At 41.0% G+C, this 17,128-nt stretch overlaps 1 protein-coding gene across 6 annotated transcripts in view; it reads left to right on the top strand.

Moving 5' to 3' along the window:
* The window catches only part of HELZ (helicase with zinc finger), an 85,387-nt gene extending 68,597 nt beyond the window's left edge, over positions 1-16,790 (top strand). For all 6 annotated transcript variants that reach the window (XM_071451186.1, XM_071451188.1, XM_071451189.1 and 3 more), the window contains 9 exons: positions 2,513-2,564; positions 3,390-3,583; positions 5,968-6,175; positions 6,637-6,713; positions 6,919-7,495; positions 7,876-8,116; positions 9,278-9,782; positions 12,579-12,831; positions 15,943-16,790. In XM_071451186.1, the coding sequence (XP_071307287.1) occupies positions 2,513-2,564; positions 3,390-3,583; positions 5,968-6,175; positions 6,637-6,713; positions 6,919-7,495; positions 7,876-8,116; positions 9,278-9,782; positions 12,579-12,831; positions 15,943-16,274 (2,439 nt within the window). In that variant the 3' untranslated portion in view covers positions 16,275-16,790. The remainder of the gene's footprint in view (positions 1-2,512; positions 2,565-3,389; positions 3,584-5,967; positions 6,176-6,636; positions 6,714-6,918; positions 7,496-7,875; positions 8,117-9,277; positions 9,783-12,578; positions 12,832-15,942) is intronic.
* The last annotated feature ends 338 nt before the right edge of the window (positions 16,791-17,128 follow it).

The following is a 17,128-nucleotide window of genomic DNA, read 5'->3' on the forward strand; positions in this document are numbered from 1 at the left end:
GAAGTGTTTGAACCACCTGTATCACAATTCTAAATAAAATTTTCCCTCTGAATGCCACTGATAGGTAGTAAGTGTGTGCAGTAGCACCACAGGTAATAATCAAATACTCTGAGAATACAGCTGGGATCAGGGATGCATTTCCCTTTGCTCAAGTTTTAAATGCAGATGGTTGGTTTTGCTTATTTCAGACATTCTAAGCACAGTATTTAACATTAAAAATGAAGGATTAAAACCTAGTGCTGGTAGTAAAATTTTGTAGCAAAAAAAAAAAAAAAACAAAACAGTTTTCAGTTGTGTTTTGTGGTGAGTTTATGGACATTGTTCAAGTCAGGGCTTGTCTTTCACATATGCTGAAAAGTGCTTTTGTACAAGCAGCACTTCTTATTCAGCAGAATTGCTCCTGGGTTTATGCAGGGGCATTAAAAACCTCTTTGCTGTTTAGATTTTAAAGAAGGGAAAATGTTTGAGTCTTGTCTGAGAGGCCAGCAGGCAGCATGGAGCTGTGAGTGCCTCGTGCCCTGTTCCTGTGGCTTGGCCAGGCAGGGCAGTGGAAGGAGGGCTGGAGCTGCATGGGGACAGCCTCTATTGAAGGTGATGATGTGGAAGGGGAAAGTTTCCAGAATTCAGAGTTTCCCTTGGGGTAGTTCACACACAGCAAATTAAGCTCTGAGTTTACAACTTTCCTACCTCCCACTTGCTGTCTGCCAGCTTTGGTCTGGGTTCAGGCACTTGAAGCAGGGTGCAGCATCACCCCAGAGATTCCCTGCAGTCAGGGAGGATCACAGGTCAGGATGAATCTCTGGAGAACTCTCTCCACTCCTGTTTGTTGACTGAAGGGGGATCCAAGGAATGACAAGGCTGTTAACTGCCTGTACTCACCTAAATCTTGGTCTGGGCTTCCTCTGAGAGCCTTTATGTAATATGGATTTTTATATTCCAAAAGTGGAGCCAGTTTTAGAGGAAACTGGGTGTATTTGTGCTCCAGTGTTGTCAGTCATCATCAGTTCTAGGGTAGGTTTAGGTATCCTGGGGATGGGTGGGGACATGAACCTTGGTGTGAAAATCTTTGAGAAATGATAACAATTGAGTTTCATAAGAGACTGTTATGAAATAGTAAAGCCTTCAAAACTGTGAGGAGAAAAAGAAAAAGGAAAGGCAGCAGCTCCTTTTGCCAACTTCCTGGTGGCCCCAGTTGACTCTTATTTACCAATCTGATCCTGGGACATACTGAAGCTCCCAGGGAGCACGACAGCTCCTCTTACAAACTTAGGTCATTATTTTCTTACAAACTTATGTAAGTACATGGTATTGCAGTTTGAAAACTATGGCACCTATAAAATCCAGGTCTGACAGGTCAGAGCAGAGCTTTGTCAGACCTCTGCACATGCTGCTTGCCTCTGACATTGTAACAGATACAGATTGCTCTTTGCTGGCCATGAGTGATTAAGGCTGCAGCTCCTCCATGTTTTCAGACTGAATCTTTCTCTGCTTGAATAAACAGGCTTCCTTTGTTTAAGTGCTGCAATGAAAAGCAATTATTATTTTATTTTTCCATAATTCATTTTTCAAATGAGAGGAAAATTTGGAGACCAGTTCTTTAATCTGGTTTATGCATGAGTCAACATTGTCAAACAACCTGTCTTTGTAGCCTGACTAATTTGCTCAGAGTGCTGGAAAACTGCCTAGACTTATCTCCTGGGCAAGAAAAGTTTTGCAGCATCAAAGCGTTTCTAGATTTATTTTAAATTTCTGAACGTACTTAGGTCCAGATTAAGTAAAGTATTTCTGTGCTGCAAAGGACTTGAGAGCATGCTGGCAATGGAATATGTGCTCACAGTTTATGAATATTAACTAATTAGTTGATGCTGCAAACTCATGAGAAAAGTAGGAGGGATAACTCAGGTCTGTTAAAATCCTTTTCTAATGTTTCACCAAGGAAGGACAGTTTCCCCCAGCACTGGGGCTCTTTCCTCTCCTCTGCTGCCCTTTTGGGGAGCAGTCACAGAGGAGCCCCAGCCCAGAAGCTGATAAATGAGATGGGGCAGGGAGGCAATGTTTCATGGGGCTGGGTGAGCACCTGAGTAAAACTGGGGGCAGCTCCTTTGCCTTCAGCATTCTTGAGCTGGAACCTGGAGCAGAAAATGGATTTTGCTTCCACTGAAGCTGCCATGGCAGAGGAGTGCTGAGAGTTACATGGGTCCTGGGTACTGATCCTGAAAGATGTGGGGCAGTGGGAAATACCTCTTTGCATCTGAAAACAGGCCTTGGAGAGGGTTTTCCCAGAGGGAGTTGTAATGACCCACTGGTTAATTGAATTAGTGGTGTTTTATGTCCAGCTTTGTGAACTCATAGGCAGGTGGTGGAACTGGATGGTTGAATGTGTAAGAATAAACTGTTGGGCTGACTCCATTCAAACTCTGTTTTATGTTTGATTATCATGTTCACTTGAAATAAAAAGCTTTGATTTGTGTAAGAATGCAAAGATCACTATTATTGGTTTTTTCCTTTAAAGGGCAAGGTCCATCATCATAACCAGAATGACCATTTCCCACCTGATGGAATTGGTGAGTGCCTCTGCAGTTCCTGGGGAATTCCTGAGCCCACTGAAGCTGGCAGTAGTGTGACCTGCATTGAGAATCTGGTCTCTTCTCTGTTTGAAAGCCATTTACTTGTTGTTTGCATGTGGGAATCAGATCATAGACTGTTAAGTGGACATTTGATATTTCTGAGGCTCACCCTTTATATGTGTTGTGTGCACTTGTTTTAAAGTTTTAACACAAACACAGTTGTTGGCTTTTAAAAAAAATAGCTGTGTTTGAAATTCATCATGCACAGCCCTGTACCAGGGTATTTGCACTAGAAGGGTGTGGACATGATTTTGCATGCACTGCTTTCTGAGGTACTTTGAAGTTAAATTGTGCTGTCATACATCCAGATATTACTGATCATACCTTTGCAAGGTAGCATGCAACAGCTGAATAATTTTGTTATTAATTTGGAAAAGCATTAGTTTGGAGCTTGTCTTCCCTGCCAAAGGAAGGAGGGTTATTTTAGTTTTTGATGCAGTGTTTAACAGCTGCTCTGACTGTCAGCCTATTTAATTGGTTTGGGGCATTCTTTCATTAATGCACTTACCAGCTACCTGTTTCTCTGTATCTCAGCTCGTGTCTTCTGCCTCTTCAAATTTTGGAAATGGAATACAGGATTTGATTAATGCTTTCTCTTGGTGTATCAGACCTGTGCTGTAGAGAGTTGCACACTTACTTTATCAAGATAGATACTGTTAGGATGAAAAAAACAAAGAAATGGTCATCTTCATGTTCTTTTTGTGTGTATAAATCTTCTTTTTTTGGTATGTATATATCTTTTATTTTTATCTTTATTTTCAGTTCAGCCCAATCCTTCTGTTCTAATTGGAAATCCTATCCGAGCATATACTCCTCCCCCTCCTCCTCTGGGACCTCACCCCAATCTGGGGAAATCTCCAAGTCCTGTTCAAAGGATAGATCCACACACTGGGACAAGTATTCTATATGTACCTGCTGTCTATGGAGGAAATATGGTCATGTCTGTGCCTTTGCCTGTAAGAATTCATTTTCTGTTTCTCCCCCCTTCCCACCTCAGTTATTGTGTGCACATAAATCTATGGCAAAATCAGATAGTGAATTTCTTGCAGGTTTTTGCAGCACTCCCAAATCTCTGGGCTTTGCTGGCTTTAGGAGTGGCAGTGCAGAGGACAAGCAGAAAATAAAGACCTGAAAGCTTTGCTCCCCCAAATAACTCCAGGCAGGCTAAAAGCAATTTCATGTTCATGTAATTTGTGTGTTTTAGGCACACCACTGGAATCTGTCTCATCTGACTTGAGACACCTGCCTCTGAATTATTTGCCTGGTTCAGTTCTTAATCATTGGAGAGACCTCAGTGATTCACACCAAGTTTGTTTCTCTTCATTGGCATCACACAGCCTAAATTACAAATTTTGGATGTCTGCAGTGCAAGGTGTCTGAAGTGAAGTGATAAGAAAAATAAGCATAATGGGTTGTTTTTCCCTTCCAGAACCTCATAGTGAACCAGTTTCCTCTCCAATCCCTTCCCTTAATGACATTTGGGAACAGAATGAAGATCTCTAAGCAGGTCTTTTAGGCTACATTTATGCATGGAATTTTGGATTACAAATAAAACTGTCCCACCAAAATTTGCACACATTAAAAAAGCAGTCTCTGCTTTATTTTTACCCTTCACAGTCAACATATTCCAGGAGGAAAATGCAAGGAAAGAACAAAGGCTGCAGAAGCTTGTGGAGTAACCTGTCTGTGTTGTACACAGCTCCTGAGGACCGTGGCAAGGATGTGGAACCCACACATGCAGATGTGTTTAATTCCATTCATATTTCTAAATCTTGGAATACAGCTAATTTGGTTTTTTCCAATAATTCTGAGTCCTCTGTTGTAATTTGGGTTATGGATGCTGAACAGGGGACTTGCTTTATTTTCATTTTTCTGTCTTAGATCAGCTGGCTGCTGTAAATTGGTTTTCTTTGCTAGGCCAAGGAATTTTCCTTTTTCCAAGCTTACTAGAAATCTGCATTTGATTGATAAATTTAAATGCAATGAGAAGGCCAGCAGCTGTATCTTTGTCATGCTTGCTCACATTATATTAATATCAAACCAAGGTAATTTAAAAACTCTGTCTTATTGTTCCAAGGTTAATATATTTTTTATGTCTTTCCAATGAAAAGAAATGTAATAAAAACAAGTATTTTGAACTCACCTTCCCTGAGGATGGATTTTTAAATAATTAAGTGGGAAGACTGAGGTACTAATGAGACTGCTACTTTTGAAAAGAAGCTTGGAGGTGATTTGGGGTTGCACAGATGCAATAGTAGCCTAAAGCTGAAGTTCAAAGTGCACATTTCAAGGGCAAATAGTAATTTAAAAAAAGAATTGGATGAAAGTTGTTACACTTGAAAGAAGCAGGGACTGAAGTAAAATGTGTTTATGTTGGTGGAAGATAAAATGATGTCTTTGTTTAATGCAGTTTCCATGGCCAAGGTAAAAGCTGGAGGAGGTGTCTGCTGCCATCACTAAAGGATGCTGTGACAGCCTCAGTGTTGGGGATGACTCCCTGCACTCTCCTCTTGTTCATAGATTTCCCTTCTTTTCATAAATTCCCTACAGGATGAGTTTGAACTCATTTGATGCAGAGCTGCCTTCCTTAGCATTCCTTTTAGGAATAAACTTGAAGCCATTGTAAAAAATCCTGACTTTGTAGCTGCTTTCAGGAGGTGGATTTTGCTTTGACCCTGCAGTACACATGTCCTGTAGCACAGACACTTTGGAGTGGGATTCCCTGTGGGCACTCTCTGGATTCCTCCAATGGTCCTGGGAGCTTCACTGAGTGTCCTGTGGGTGGCCCAGAGTCCCAGCACTGGGTGCTGCAAGGTCCCAGCACTGGGTGCTGCAAGGTCCCAGCACTGGGTGCTGCAAGGTCCCAGCACTGGGTGCTGCTGCTCCTCACCTCTGAGGCTCCTGTCTTTGTCCCCTCTGAGCCACAGTACAATTTGTCTTGTAGCTACCAGGGGAAAGGGCTTTGGATTTGCTTGAACTTCACCCATTTCTATTTAATAGATGAGGGTTTAATCTGAAGTTTATTTGTCCATCAGTCTTTTCTCTCTGAACTTAGAAACCACTGGAACAAGAGTGAGTTTTGATAGAAAAATTTTTGCCCAAGGTTCTCCTCAAAAATCTGTGCCCTTGTTTTGCCTGCCCTTAGAGCTCTCCCCTCCCAGCACCAGCTGTAGTTGTGTGTGTAAGTGTGTCAGGTCATCTAATGCTTGAAAAACTCTTGTCACTGACCTAATATCAGCATGCTTGTTAGCACTGCCTTTAATTTAATGTATCTTAACAGATCACATCTCTCTCTTTTTTTCAATTTTAATTTTAATTTTAGTGTTTGTTTACCACACAGGTACCATGGACGGGGTATCAGGGTAGGTTTGCAGTCGACCCTCGCCTCATTACTCACCAAGCAGCCATGGCATATAACATGAACCTGTTACAGGCACACGGGCGAGGGTCCCCGATCCCCTACGGCCTGGGCCACCACTCCCCCGTTAGCATAGGACAGCAGCAGCTCCCACACCAGGACAAGGAGCAGCACGAACAAACTCGAAATGGTCAGTGCTGGGGATGGCTCTGCAAGCTGCTCTGCTCTGGGGGGAGTTTCTGCTTGAAATGGGATCGTGGAAAGGATTTTCCTTCCTCCGTCCTTTCTGTCCTTCGTCCTTTCCTCCCTAATCAAGGGATCCACAGATGGGGGAAATAACCTGGGATTTGCCATTACAAATAACTGGGATGTTGTGAGAGGTGGGAAGGGCTGTTGAGGGTGTAATTGTTCCATTTCCCTTCCACAGTACTGCTGATGTTATTTGCAATTAAGCTGGGAGAACTACTTAGTGGTTATTAATGAACAAAGTGTAGAGATTAAAGGGAAAGTGTTATTTAGGTAGATGATACTAAATGTCTGTGGTGCTGTAAATGCCTTACTAATAAGTCAATTTTCTTGTGTCTGAGGGAAAAAAAATCCCCAAAAAATAATTTTACTATGGAAACAAAATAATTTTGTAAATATTTTTAGGTAAAAGTGAAAACACTGCTGGACCTGAAATCAATAAAATTCGAACACCTGAGAAGAAACCTCTGGAATCCAAGCAGGTGGGTTTCTCTTGTCTGGGTACCTGGTTGGGTTCATTTGTTTATTTTTTGGGTGTTTGGGTATTTTTGTTTGTTTGTTATTTCATACTCTCTCTTAACGAACTTAATCATTACGTTTAGTCATTCATTCATTTAGTCAAACCGAAATGTCTTTATTTCAATTTTTAAATGCAAATTCTCAAAACCTTTTACTCTTCTCCTGCAGGTTGATTTAGAAGCAACCCCTCAGCAGAGAAGCCCAGAGTCCCGTTCCAGTGTGGGTTACCCCAATGCTAAATTCCATCGCAAAGACAACCCCACCCCCAGGCAGCTGAACCTGCACCTGACCCCGCCCCAGTCCCAGTTCGCAGTTCCCAGCCGCCACTTCCAGCACCTCTCCCAGATCCCGAGGCAGCCCTACCCTCTGCAGCAGCAGCAGCAGCAGCAAAACCTCTTAAGCCAACAGCAAAATCACTTGCCTGAACAGCCCAACCAAATGCCACCCCAGCAGAGCCAGGTAGTTCAGCAGCATAATCACTTGAATCAGCAGCCTCCACCACCTTCGCAGCTTTCCCCTGCTTTCCAGGCAGGCCCCAGCCAGTCCTTTTTTAATAATCCCATTCCCCACCGACCACATTCTCCTGCTGTAGATGCTGTGATTTCAGAGCAACACCCCCCACCTCTGTTACAAGAAGTCAGTAATCCTTTGAGGCCTATTGCACAGCACAACCCAGTTCTGCCAACCCACTTGAACAACTTCATTGAAGAGAATCCATCAGGAATGCCCTTAGGGGACACTTTAGGTAGGTGACTTTTCTTTATTTAAATTCAGAGTGTGCAATTATAACTACATTGAAGTGAATATGAAGGAGGTATTTACCTTTTTCAGGCATATTGCTCTGAATTGGGTCATTGTTGGGTTAGTTTCCATAAGTAATGTCATTGAGCATAATTTGCTGCTTGAGGCATGTTTGAATATTCAGCACTTTATTAGAAGATTCATGTTTATATGATTTTCCATATGATTTAAATAACCAGGTTATGCACTGCAATGCAGTTAGTGTATAATAGACCCTGGAATAAACTGTATAAAAAGTATTCTTTCTTTTTTTTTTTTTTTCTGACATAAAAATCTTTAAAAAGGGGCATTAGATAAATTTTTTTTTTAAAACTATTTTTATAGATCGTATGCATGGAAATGTAGCTTTGGAAACAATAAGGCAGCAACAACAAGCCAGGTTACAGCAATGGAATGAACATAATGCCTATCTCAGTCAAGGCACTATTCCATATCAACACCATCACCATCCTCATCTACCACATCTTCCTCAGCAACCAATTGGATTACATCAACAGCAGCAAGTTAGGGCAAACTGGAAACTTGCCAGTAATACAGAAGATGAAACAGAGGCAACATATTCAAGGTATTTGTTTACTGAGTCATCAGAGCTTGTGTAAAATTGAGCAGTGGGCACCTATCTGTAACACTGTGATCAAGTGCAAAGCACTTAAAGGTATTGCTTTTTGCTGCTGTTATTATGAAGGTTAAAATAGTTGGCAGGCTGACTTACAACTATGCTTTTATTATGTGTTATGCTTTATTCTGTTAGTATATTGGGTAGTAAAGCTGTAGTGGAAAAATATTTTTATGGAGCTTTTCAGTGCTGTATTTATGGAATGAGGAATGGATAGAGAGTAACAACCTTGTGTTTTTATGAAAGAGGTGTCTGAGTGTAGTTAAGGCCTATTTAAGTTGTAAATTCTTCAATTTGTAGTCACAGTCTGAGATTTGTGTGCTTAAAAAGAAACAAAACAGCCCCTCCCTAAACACTGTTCCCCAGTGAAACCTGAACTTTTCTTCCTTTTCAAAAAGCCTTTGCTTTAAAAGCAGATTTAAAAAAAAATGCTTGTATTTGAGATGGAGCTTTAGGGGGCAAGAAAGGAAGCTGTTGAACATCAACAGAAAAATGGTTCCAGTGGTCATCAACTTTAATCATGTATATTGTAAAGGCTGGATTTTTAAATTGCCTCTGTTTACTGTCATCTCCCACTATGCTTTCTTTTCCATCTGGTTTGTTATAGCCATGGTAAAGCATCTAAATGACCTCTTAGCTAACTCTTTGAAGTGCTGAATTGAATTGACCTTTTGAAGAAGTTTAGAAATATATTGTGCAAGTGAGGGGAGTCCCTGATTGTTCTGGCTTTTGCCTTGAAAGGGGTTAAAATTGTCTTTAACTATGTGAACTTTTTACTTTGTGTAGTAAAGCAGGAAATCCTTACCTTTAGTTGTCTCTTAAGAGATAACAAAAAATTGATTCTTCTGACTGGAAAGGAAATCTCAAGAGTTATTAAAACTTTGAGATGATTCAGGTGGGTATTTCATCCAGTTAATCCTCTTGTGCCTAATTTCTGATTGCTCAGTCACATCCTTTGAAGTTAGGGTCAGCAAGTGCAAAGATGAGAATATTTAAATTCAGTGTTCTGTTCTCTGAGTTTTCTGCACCTCAAAAAGAGCGAGATTTCAGCAAAACTTCTTTTTTTTTTTTTTCCCCTCTTTCCCTGCTGCATTTCTTGTGTTGGTGCAGATTCCAGGACTTGCTCCGGGAGCTGTCGCACCGCGATCCCAGCGAGAGCCGGGACGGCGCCGAAATGCCGCCCCCGCAGTCGAGACTGTTGCAATACAGACAAGTGCAGCCCCGCAGCCCACCAGCACTCCCTTCTCCTTCCTGCAACTCCAACCACTTCCCCAACTTCACTGAGAACAGCAGAGACATTGAACTGCCCACTAACCCAGCATTTCAGCAGCATTTACCCCAAATGTACAACCCCCCTTTCTCAATGCCATCCGAACACATAACCCCGTCTCCCTTGAAATACCTGCAACCTGATGGGTCCTGGACTTATGCTAACCTGCAGCAGAATCACCTCCTGGGGCAGGGCTTTCACTATGGAATACCTCCACTGCCCCACAGGTCGCAGCAAAGCCCTTTTATACAAATCCAGAACCATCAGCACGCAGTCGGTCAGGAGCCATTTCATCCACTCGCATCTCGAGCAGTTTCTGCTTCTTCGCTCCACAGCTTAGAAGAGGTGGGTGTTCTGTCTGCCCTGCACGTGTCCCGTCCTTGTAATATCAAATTGTGTTGTGAAGTGGTCAGGAATGCAAAGCACCTCACACGTTAAAAGCTCACAGTGGGAATTTCTGTGAGGTGGAATCATTCTCTGCCTCTCTGCTGTTCTCCCTGAGCAGATCCATGGTTCTTGTTGCTGTAGGTGTAACGTTTTCTCTGCTCACTGGGAAGCCTTGGCTTTTGGAACATTACTCTGGGTTTTCAGGCAGTCATTGCTCTGTGTCTGTGTGTCATTTATCTGCAGTGAAAAATCAAGCACAGCCCAGGTGGAAGCTCTGGACAGTCAGCTGGGATCACCCAGCCAGTTGACTCAGTGTTGAGCTGTGCTTGAGTTCCCTCTCAGACAAGACCAGAGCTGTAGAGTTGTTCCAACATGGTCCAGAACCTGATTTCATAATCCCACCCTGCCTGCATTGATTTATTACAAAGCCATTCTGTGTACTTTGAGGGCCGTGTGTTGGGAATCAGAGGCATCCAGCTGTGCTGCCTGAGGCTGGCTCCAGCACACCCTGCCACACACAGCTGGCTCTGTCCTGTCCATCTTCTCTTGTCCTGGGCTCTGAGGGGGTGTGCCAGCACACACAGCTAGGACAGGTCATGTTTGGAACAGGAGGTTTAAATCCCTGTTGGAATCTGGGGTGCTGAGGAGTGTATGATGTGCAAACACAGAGTATCCTGGAGCCAGGTTGCATTCCAGGAATGTGAGAATTAATATTCTCACTGAGTGCATGTAATCCAATATTTGTACATAAGTGGCTTGTTCTGTGATGCATTTCTGTTAAGGTTTTTACAGAAGCTGGGGTGGGAGCCTTGCTCATCGCTGTTTCACACAATACATACTTAATTTGTTTATCAACTTCTGAAAACAGAAAATATTTAGTTTATGAGCCTGAGAAAAATAACTTAAATTGAATTTCAGTGCATTTTACAAATTTCTGTCTTACACAGATCCAGAGAGGTTAATGGAGTCCTCAGGCCCAGCCAGAGCTGTAGTAAGGTTTGAGTTTATAGACATTTAGAAATTTGCTGTCTCACTCCATTAAGTCATACCACCTTGTATAAAATCTAATACTTTGTGACAACAGTTAATGCTGTCAGTACAGCGGGATGTAGGAACAATGGCTTTTCAGCAGTAATAAACCAATAAATATTCCTATAGAGCTTGTGACAGTTCCTGCTATCTGAAGACAAATAGAGTGAGCCTTTATGTAATTAGTGCAAATTCAGTTTAGTTCTTATTTCTTCTTCCTTTCAAAATATGTGACAGAAATGCCAAATGCAGTAAAAGTGTTACAAGACAGAGACTTACTTATAAACTTTCCCAAACTGCTTCTTCAGCTGGTGGGTAGGACTGAAAGCACAGAGAAATCAAAATGGGGTTTTAGGTGTGTTTTTGACAGACAAGGCACTTGTCAGGGCAGATTTCTTGACTTTTGGTATCCTTACTAAACTGTTTCCTCAATCACTATTTAGAAAGCTGTTAATTGACTTGATACTTGAAAGCTTTTGCATGTGTTTAGTCAAACCAGATTTGAACTGCACATCAAAGGGAATACTGGAGTTATTCTGTATGGTTCTGTACTTGCAAGTGTCCAGAGCTTTGATAAATTCCTGATTGCTTACCAAAATAGCCCTTTTAAACTCAATGAATGTATACTTTTTGGGTTGATTTGGGCAGTAATTTATGAAATTTTGTTTTTTTTGTTTGTTTGTTTTGTTGTTGAAGAATTTCCTTAGGGGAGTGGGTTGTCAGGATATCCAAGTGTTGATCCCTTAATTGTGGCAACAGAAATAAGATATATAATAAGAAGTTTCCTTTCATGCACTTTTTTCTCCTATTTTTTATAGATGATACAGTAACAATAGCTGGACTCTGCAAGCAAGTTGTTTGATGTTTCTTTAGCTAATTTCTTGTGACATTTCATTAAGATTTTTTTTCCCCTTTACCAAGTCTTGATTTACCTCTATGACTTTTCTGTTATTTGTGCTCGTTAGTCAGTGCAGATGGGTGTAAATACTGTATTTATGGTTAAAAATAAACTGTAATACAGGAGACTTGCTTTGAATCTTGAGAAAGCTTAGAGGGCCCTTAAATCTGAACTCTTGAAGCCCACAGGTTAATTGATGGAGCTCCTGCCCTTTACATCTGCATGATCTACAGGGTTTATGGAAGCAAGTAATTTCTGTAGTTTCAGATAAAATTCTCTGCATTATTTCTCCTGAGGGCACTTGCTTCTCCAGAGCATTTGTTTTGTATGTACAAAATCCAGTATATAAATGTATCCTGCTTACCCAGATCCTGGTGTACAAGTCACTAATTTATCCTTTGCAAAAGGAAAAGCCATTTTTTTCCTGACTGCATTGTAAGAACATTTTTTTCTTGCTCTTCTGTGTTTCTGTGCTTCCTTTGCTTCATCTGTAAATGCTGGGTATCTTCCTCCTCACTGTGTGATCCAACACCCACGTAGGAGTGTGAGATATAAAGGTTGATAAGAATTAAGAAATCCCAGTTGATGTTCTTTGCACTTCCTTTAAAATTCTCTATTTTGTGTGATCAAAATATGTTATCAGTGACTGCAGTATGCAACATATAACTTGAAATGTGTTAGTATTTTGGAAATGCAAAGAACTAGGGGTTTTTTGGTAAGGCATTTCAGGGGAAGTATTGAATGGGAAAATGCTGTTTGATACATGCAGTTGAATCAAAAGAGCAAAAGGCTATTTTATGTTTTTCTTTCTTTTCTTTTGTTCACAGTATGAACCAAGAGGACCAGGCAGGCCGTTGTACCAAAGAAGAATTTCCTCTAGTTCAGTCCAGGCTTGTTCTGAAGAATTAAGCACTCCTCAAGACAGTCTTGGTCAGTGTAAAGAGCTTCAGGACCACAGTAACCAGTCATCATTCAACTACTCCTCCCCTGAGCTGTGGGTGAACTCCTCCTCCTCTGCCCCGTACCCAAACATTCCATGCAACGGAGCCAGCAGAGCCGTTCCGCCCCGGGAGCTGCTAGGTGGGTACAGCTCAGCTGCTTCCTTCCCACAGCCAATCCAAGCAAAGGGTTTTGGATTATTTGTTGTTTCAGTTGTTATAGGTTTGCTTGGGATAATCCCATTTCTTGGTGACGTCCTGCTCTTCAGCTAAAAATGCATTGCTGCTTCTTAGGCTTCTCCAAAAGCTCCACTAAACCCAGAAAGTCTCTTACGGTGGCTTCAAGTGCAGCTGAATTTGTGCTGGAGGGAGCTAAGGTGACTGGTGGGATTTATTTGCAAGATAGATTGATTGTTTCCAGAATCAGTGATATTTTGTGTTGGTATTACAGTCTGAGGGAGCAACACATAAACTGAATTAGTGCTCTCAGCGTTTCTCTAGTAAATTCTGGTACTTCATCAAAGGAGTGACGAGTTTAAATTCTCCCTCACCGTGGAAGAATCTCAGTGGAATGTGGCTTCCCTGGTGGTAGCAGCAGTGCTGATTGATTGAGCAGACAGAAACTAAATTAACTTTTCAGAGATGAAAAAAAGCTGCAAGGAGAGAGCTGGAGCAGTTCTTCTGTTTTCCGTGTTTCTTGTGTTTATGAAAAACAATATTACCAGGATAGTACAGTTTCTTCCCTGTGATTTTGCTTTAAGAATCTCTAGTGGTAATTTAAAAACAAAATGAATAAAAATGCAAACAGTATTCCAGTGTGGATATTAAAACCACTTAATAATGTGGAAAAATATTTATAAGCTGGTTTTATTGGCCTTAAAAGATTTAATTGCTTTTCACCAAACTTTATAAACGTAAAACATCTTGTAATTTCATAGTAATTCTGAAGTAGGAACATGCAGAGTAGAATGAATGAGAAAAGCTCTTTATATCAGCGACAGCACTCAAGAATTAAATTCCTAATGTGCCTTTTAATTTCCAAAATGTGAAAATGTTATTTTGCAAACCCATATTTATGGCAGCATCTTTCATGCTAAGTTCAAAGCTTCAAGCTCAGGGCACCTCCTTCAATCTATTTCTATTTTTACTGAAAATCAAGGAGCTGAATGCACAGCATTATGTGGCATTCATCACTGAATTGCTCACACAGAGTTGCTCTCCAAACTCTGTGGTTATTTAAGAGGAGCTCAGGAACCTTGTCAGATTTGGGTTGGGATCAGCCAGTCCCACATTTCTTTGCTTTAATGAAAAGCTTGAGAACCTGTTTGTGAGTAAAGTCCTCAGAGGACAGATGTGTGTGTAAAAAGTACCATATACACACATTTGCTGTCAAGTACTAAATTCTAAGTGAAAATATCAAGTTCTCACTGGTATCAACTGCAATTGCAATGAAATGTTTTTTATTGTAGTTAAGCATGGTTTCTGTTTTGTCAATAAATGTATATGAAACAGAGCCTGTATCTAATGGTTCATGCAAACACATCTCCATTTTATGGCTGCTGTGGCTTTCCACATTTACAGCTCACTGCCTGTGATCATATTTACAGCCCAAATGTGTTTTATGGAGCTAAGGGTTAATGACCAGTAACTGCTCTGTTCTCATTACTGTTGGTTTTTAGCCCTGAAATAAAACCCCATGAGAATGTGATGCTGTGAAAGTCCTGTCCCTGTTTGAGAGGGAGTGACCCTGACCCCAGACTCTTCAAGGGCTGATGCACCAGGAGTGGCTGTGCCACCAGTGTTGGGTTGGGTCAGGAGGGATTCATGGAGCATGGGAGAGCTGCTGTCAATTCCTCTGGCTTGTTCTATGCAGGCACTTCCCAGAATTGCAATTTGAGAGTTTGATATGCATTGCTTTTTCTGTTCATGGAAAGAAAATCATTTAAGTTCTCATTCAAGATGTGTATTTCATATTTTTCCTTCTGTTAGACACCTCTACCACACACAGCTTTCACCTCTGGCCCTGCTTGTCATTACTTGTCTTCTCTTGAGTGCTGTGGTTATTTTGGGAGGTTTTTTGCTCGTGTTCTGGGTTGTTTGTTTTTTTATTGAATCATAGCAACCCTAGCAAAATTGCTTTGCTTGTGTTCTTTCAATATCCATTCTTCTATGGGTTGGTTTTGGGGTTGTTGGGTTTTTTTTGTTTTATTTTTTTTTAGTTTTTTTTTTTTTTTTTTTAGTGCTCTATAAAAAGCAGAAGCCTGTGTGTGACCCAGTGAGAAACTTTATGTTTTTCTACTTTTGCACTCATTTGGTGCTACATTTTTGTAGATGCACTTTAAAAAAAACCATTCTATGATTAAAGACTGAAATAATTACAGAATATATCTGTTGCCCAGTTCCTAGACTGTTGCAGATAGAACATGGAGCTGTGTTTCTGTGTAGTGTCTCTCTGGCTGTGCAAGACAGCAGAATTCTCCAGACAAAAGTAAGGGACCTCATTAGGATTCAGGAAATCAATTTGAAAGCAGTTTTATACCTATGGTTTAAAGCACCATTTTTTCTGATAGTTACAGGAGTTGTTAAATGTGGAGCAAGAACATATCAATTAGCAAGAATGCATTCAGCCTGAAATACCAATAATTAGTTGGTTGGCATTCAGGACTCTGAATTGCTGTTGGAGAATGAATTATATATGGTGCTGTAAATTTTAATTTTAGCCTATTAAGCTGTAAAGCAAGAAGAATGAAATACTCTTTGTGCTGTCTCAGTGGATAAAGTGCTTAAATTAGAGTAGATCCCATTGGGAAGCAGCTTCCCTTCAGTGCACCCGGAGAATCTGCTGTGCGGAATTGCAGGTTTGGGGTTGCAGCTGTGGGGTATAAACACATGGGGGATGGGCTTAGTAATGGCACTCTTGTGCTGCTGCTGCATGCTCCAGGAGCTGGGAATGAAGTCAAATACTTCAAGGCCAGGCTGGATGGGGCTTGGAGCAAGCAGCTCTGGTGGAAGGTGCCTGTGGCCGGGGATGGAGCAGGATGAGCTTTAAGATCCCTTCCAGCCCAGCCCATCCTGGGATTGTGTCATTCTGTGAACTCCATTTTCAGAGTGACTAAACACAGCAGATGGCTGCTGTGGGAGGAGGTTACCAGAGGGGTGGGGTGGTGGCAGCTTTGCCTTTGGGCTTCTTGCTGCAGGTGGATTGGCTGAGTCAGAGCCGTTCTTTGCTCCAACTCCGCTTTCTCCTTCGCAGCTCCCCCGAAGGCGGCCAAGCCCCCGGAGGAACACCTGAAGGCTGAGAACATCCAGCTCTCCAACTCCTTCAACTACAACGTGCTCCAGCATCTGGGCCAGTTCCCCCCTCTGATGCCCAACAAGCAGCTGGTGGAGTCCAACAGCAGCAGCCCCCAGCCCGCGGGCGGCACCAAACCCGTCATGTCCTACGCCAGCGCTCTGCGGGCTCCCCCCAAGCCCAAACCTCCTCCTGAGCAGACAAAAAAGAACAGCGACCCCCTGTCCTTGTTTCAGGAACTTAGCCTAGGTAGTTCATCAGGTAGCAATGGCTTTTACTCCTATTTTAAATAATCAGATTATTTTTTTTAGAGAGAATTTAATTTTTATTTGTGTCGGTAGATCTAAGATAGTTGGGGCTTCACCTGTAGTTGCAAATATTCCCTTTGTTTATATTGGTAAATATATCCTCACTTAATTGCTTTGCTGCTAGACTTGCAACTAATTTTTTTTTTTTAATTATATTCCATTATTTTGCATTTTTTGATGTGGGTCGGGTTTTTGGAAGCTTTTCTGTAGGAAGACACACACGTGTTATTTTTTAATTTGTGTAATGTTAATGATATGTTGCATTAAACTAGCAGCTGAGAGATTACCTGTACAACTTGAAAAAAGGAAAAAAAAAAAGGAAAAAGAAAAAAAAAAGGAAAAAAAAAAGTTTGTCTAAATTGTATTTAAGAAGATTGTAAGTAGCATTTACATTTATTCAATAACATTAGCATACTATGCTGGGTTTCTGTACCAGAAATGGCCAGTTAATGTAAAAATGTATGTTATTTCTGCTTAAATTCATTTAATTTTTTTTTTTTTTAATAAAGGTGCAGCATCTTCTAAATAATTTCAGTTTTATCAGCTTTTTTGTGAAGGGATGCTGCATTCTCAGACTTTTATAGTTTTAGATTCTGTATGATGTGGTATTGTATTTTCCATCCACTGTAGGGTAAAGTAAAGGCATTCTTTGCAGACACCTATGCCATTGTTTGGAAACATTCAGATAAAAGTATTGGTATACTTTGAAAAAATAATAAAAAAATAGAAAAAAGAAGAAAAAAATTAACAAAAAACCCAAAAAAACTCTACATTTTATTTTTGGACAAGCTAATAATATAAGCTTGTTTGAAAAGTTAATTTGATAGGTTTTTTAAATG

Source organism: Agelaius tricolor, unplaced genomic scaffold, assembly GCF_023055355.1.
Source record: "Agelaius tricolor isolate 1412-34295 unplaced genomic scaffold, bAgeTri1.0.p SCAF_32, whole genome shotgun sequence".
NCBI classification, from domain to species: domain Eukaryota; kingdom Metazoa; phylum Chordata; class Aves; order Passeriformes; family Icteridae; genus Agelaius; species Agelaius tricolor.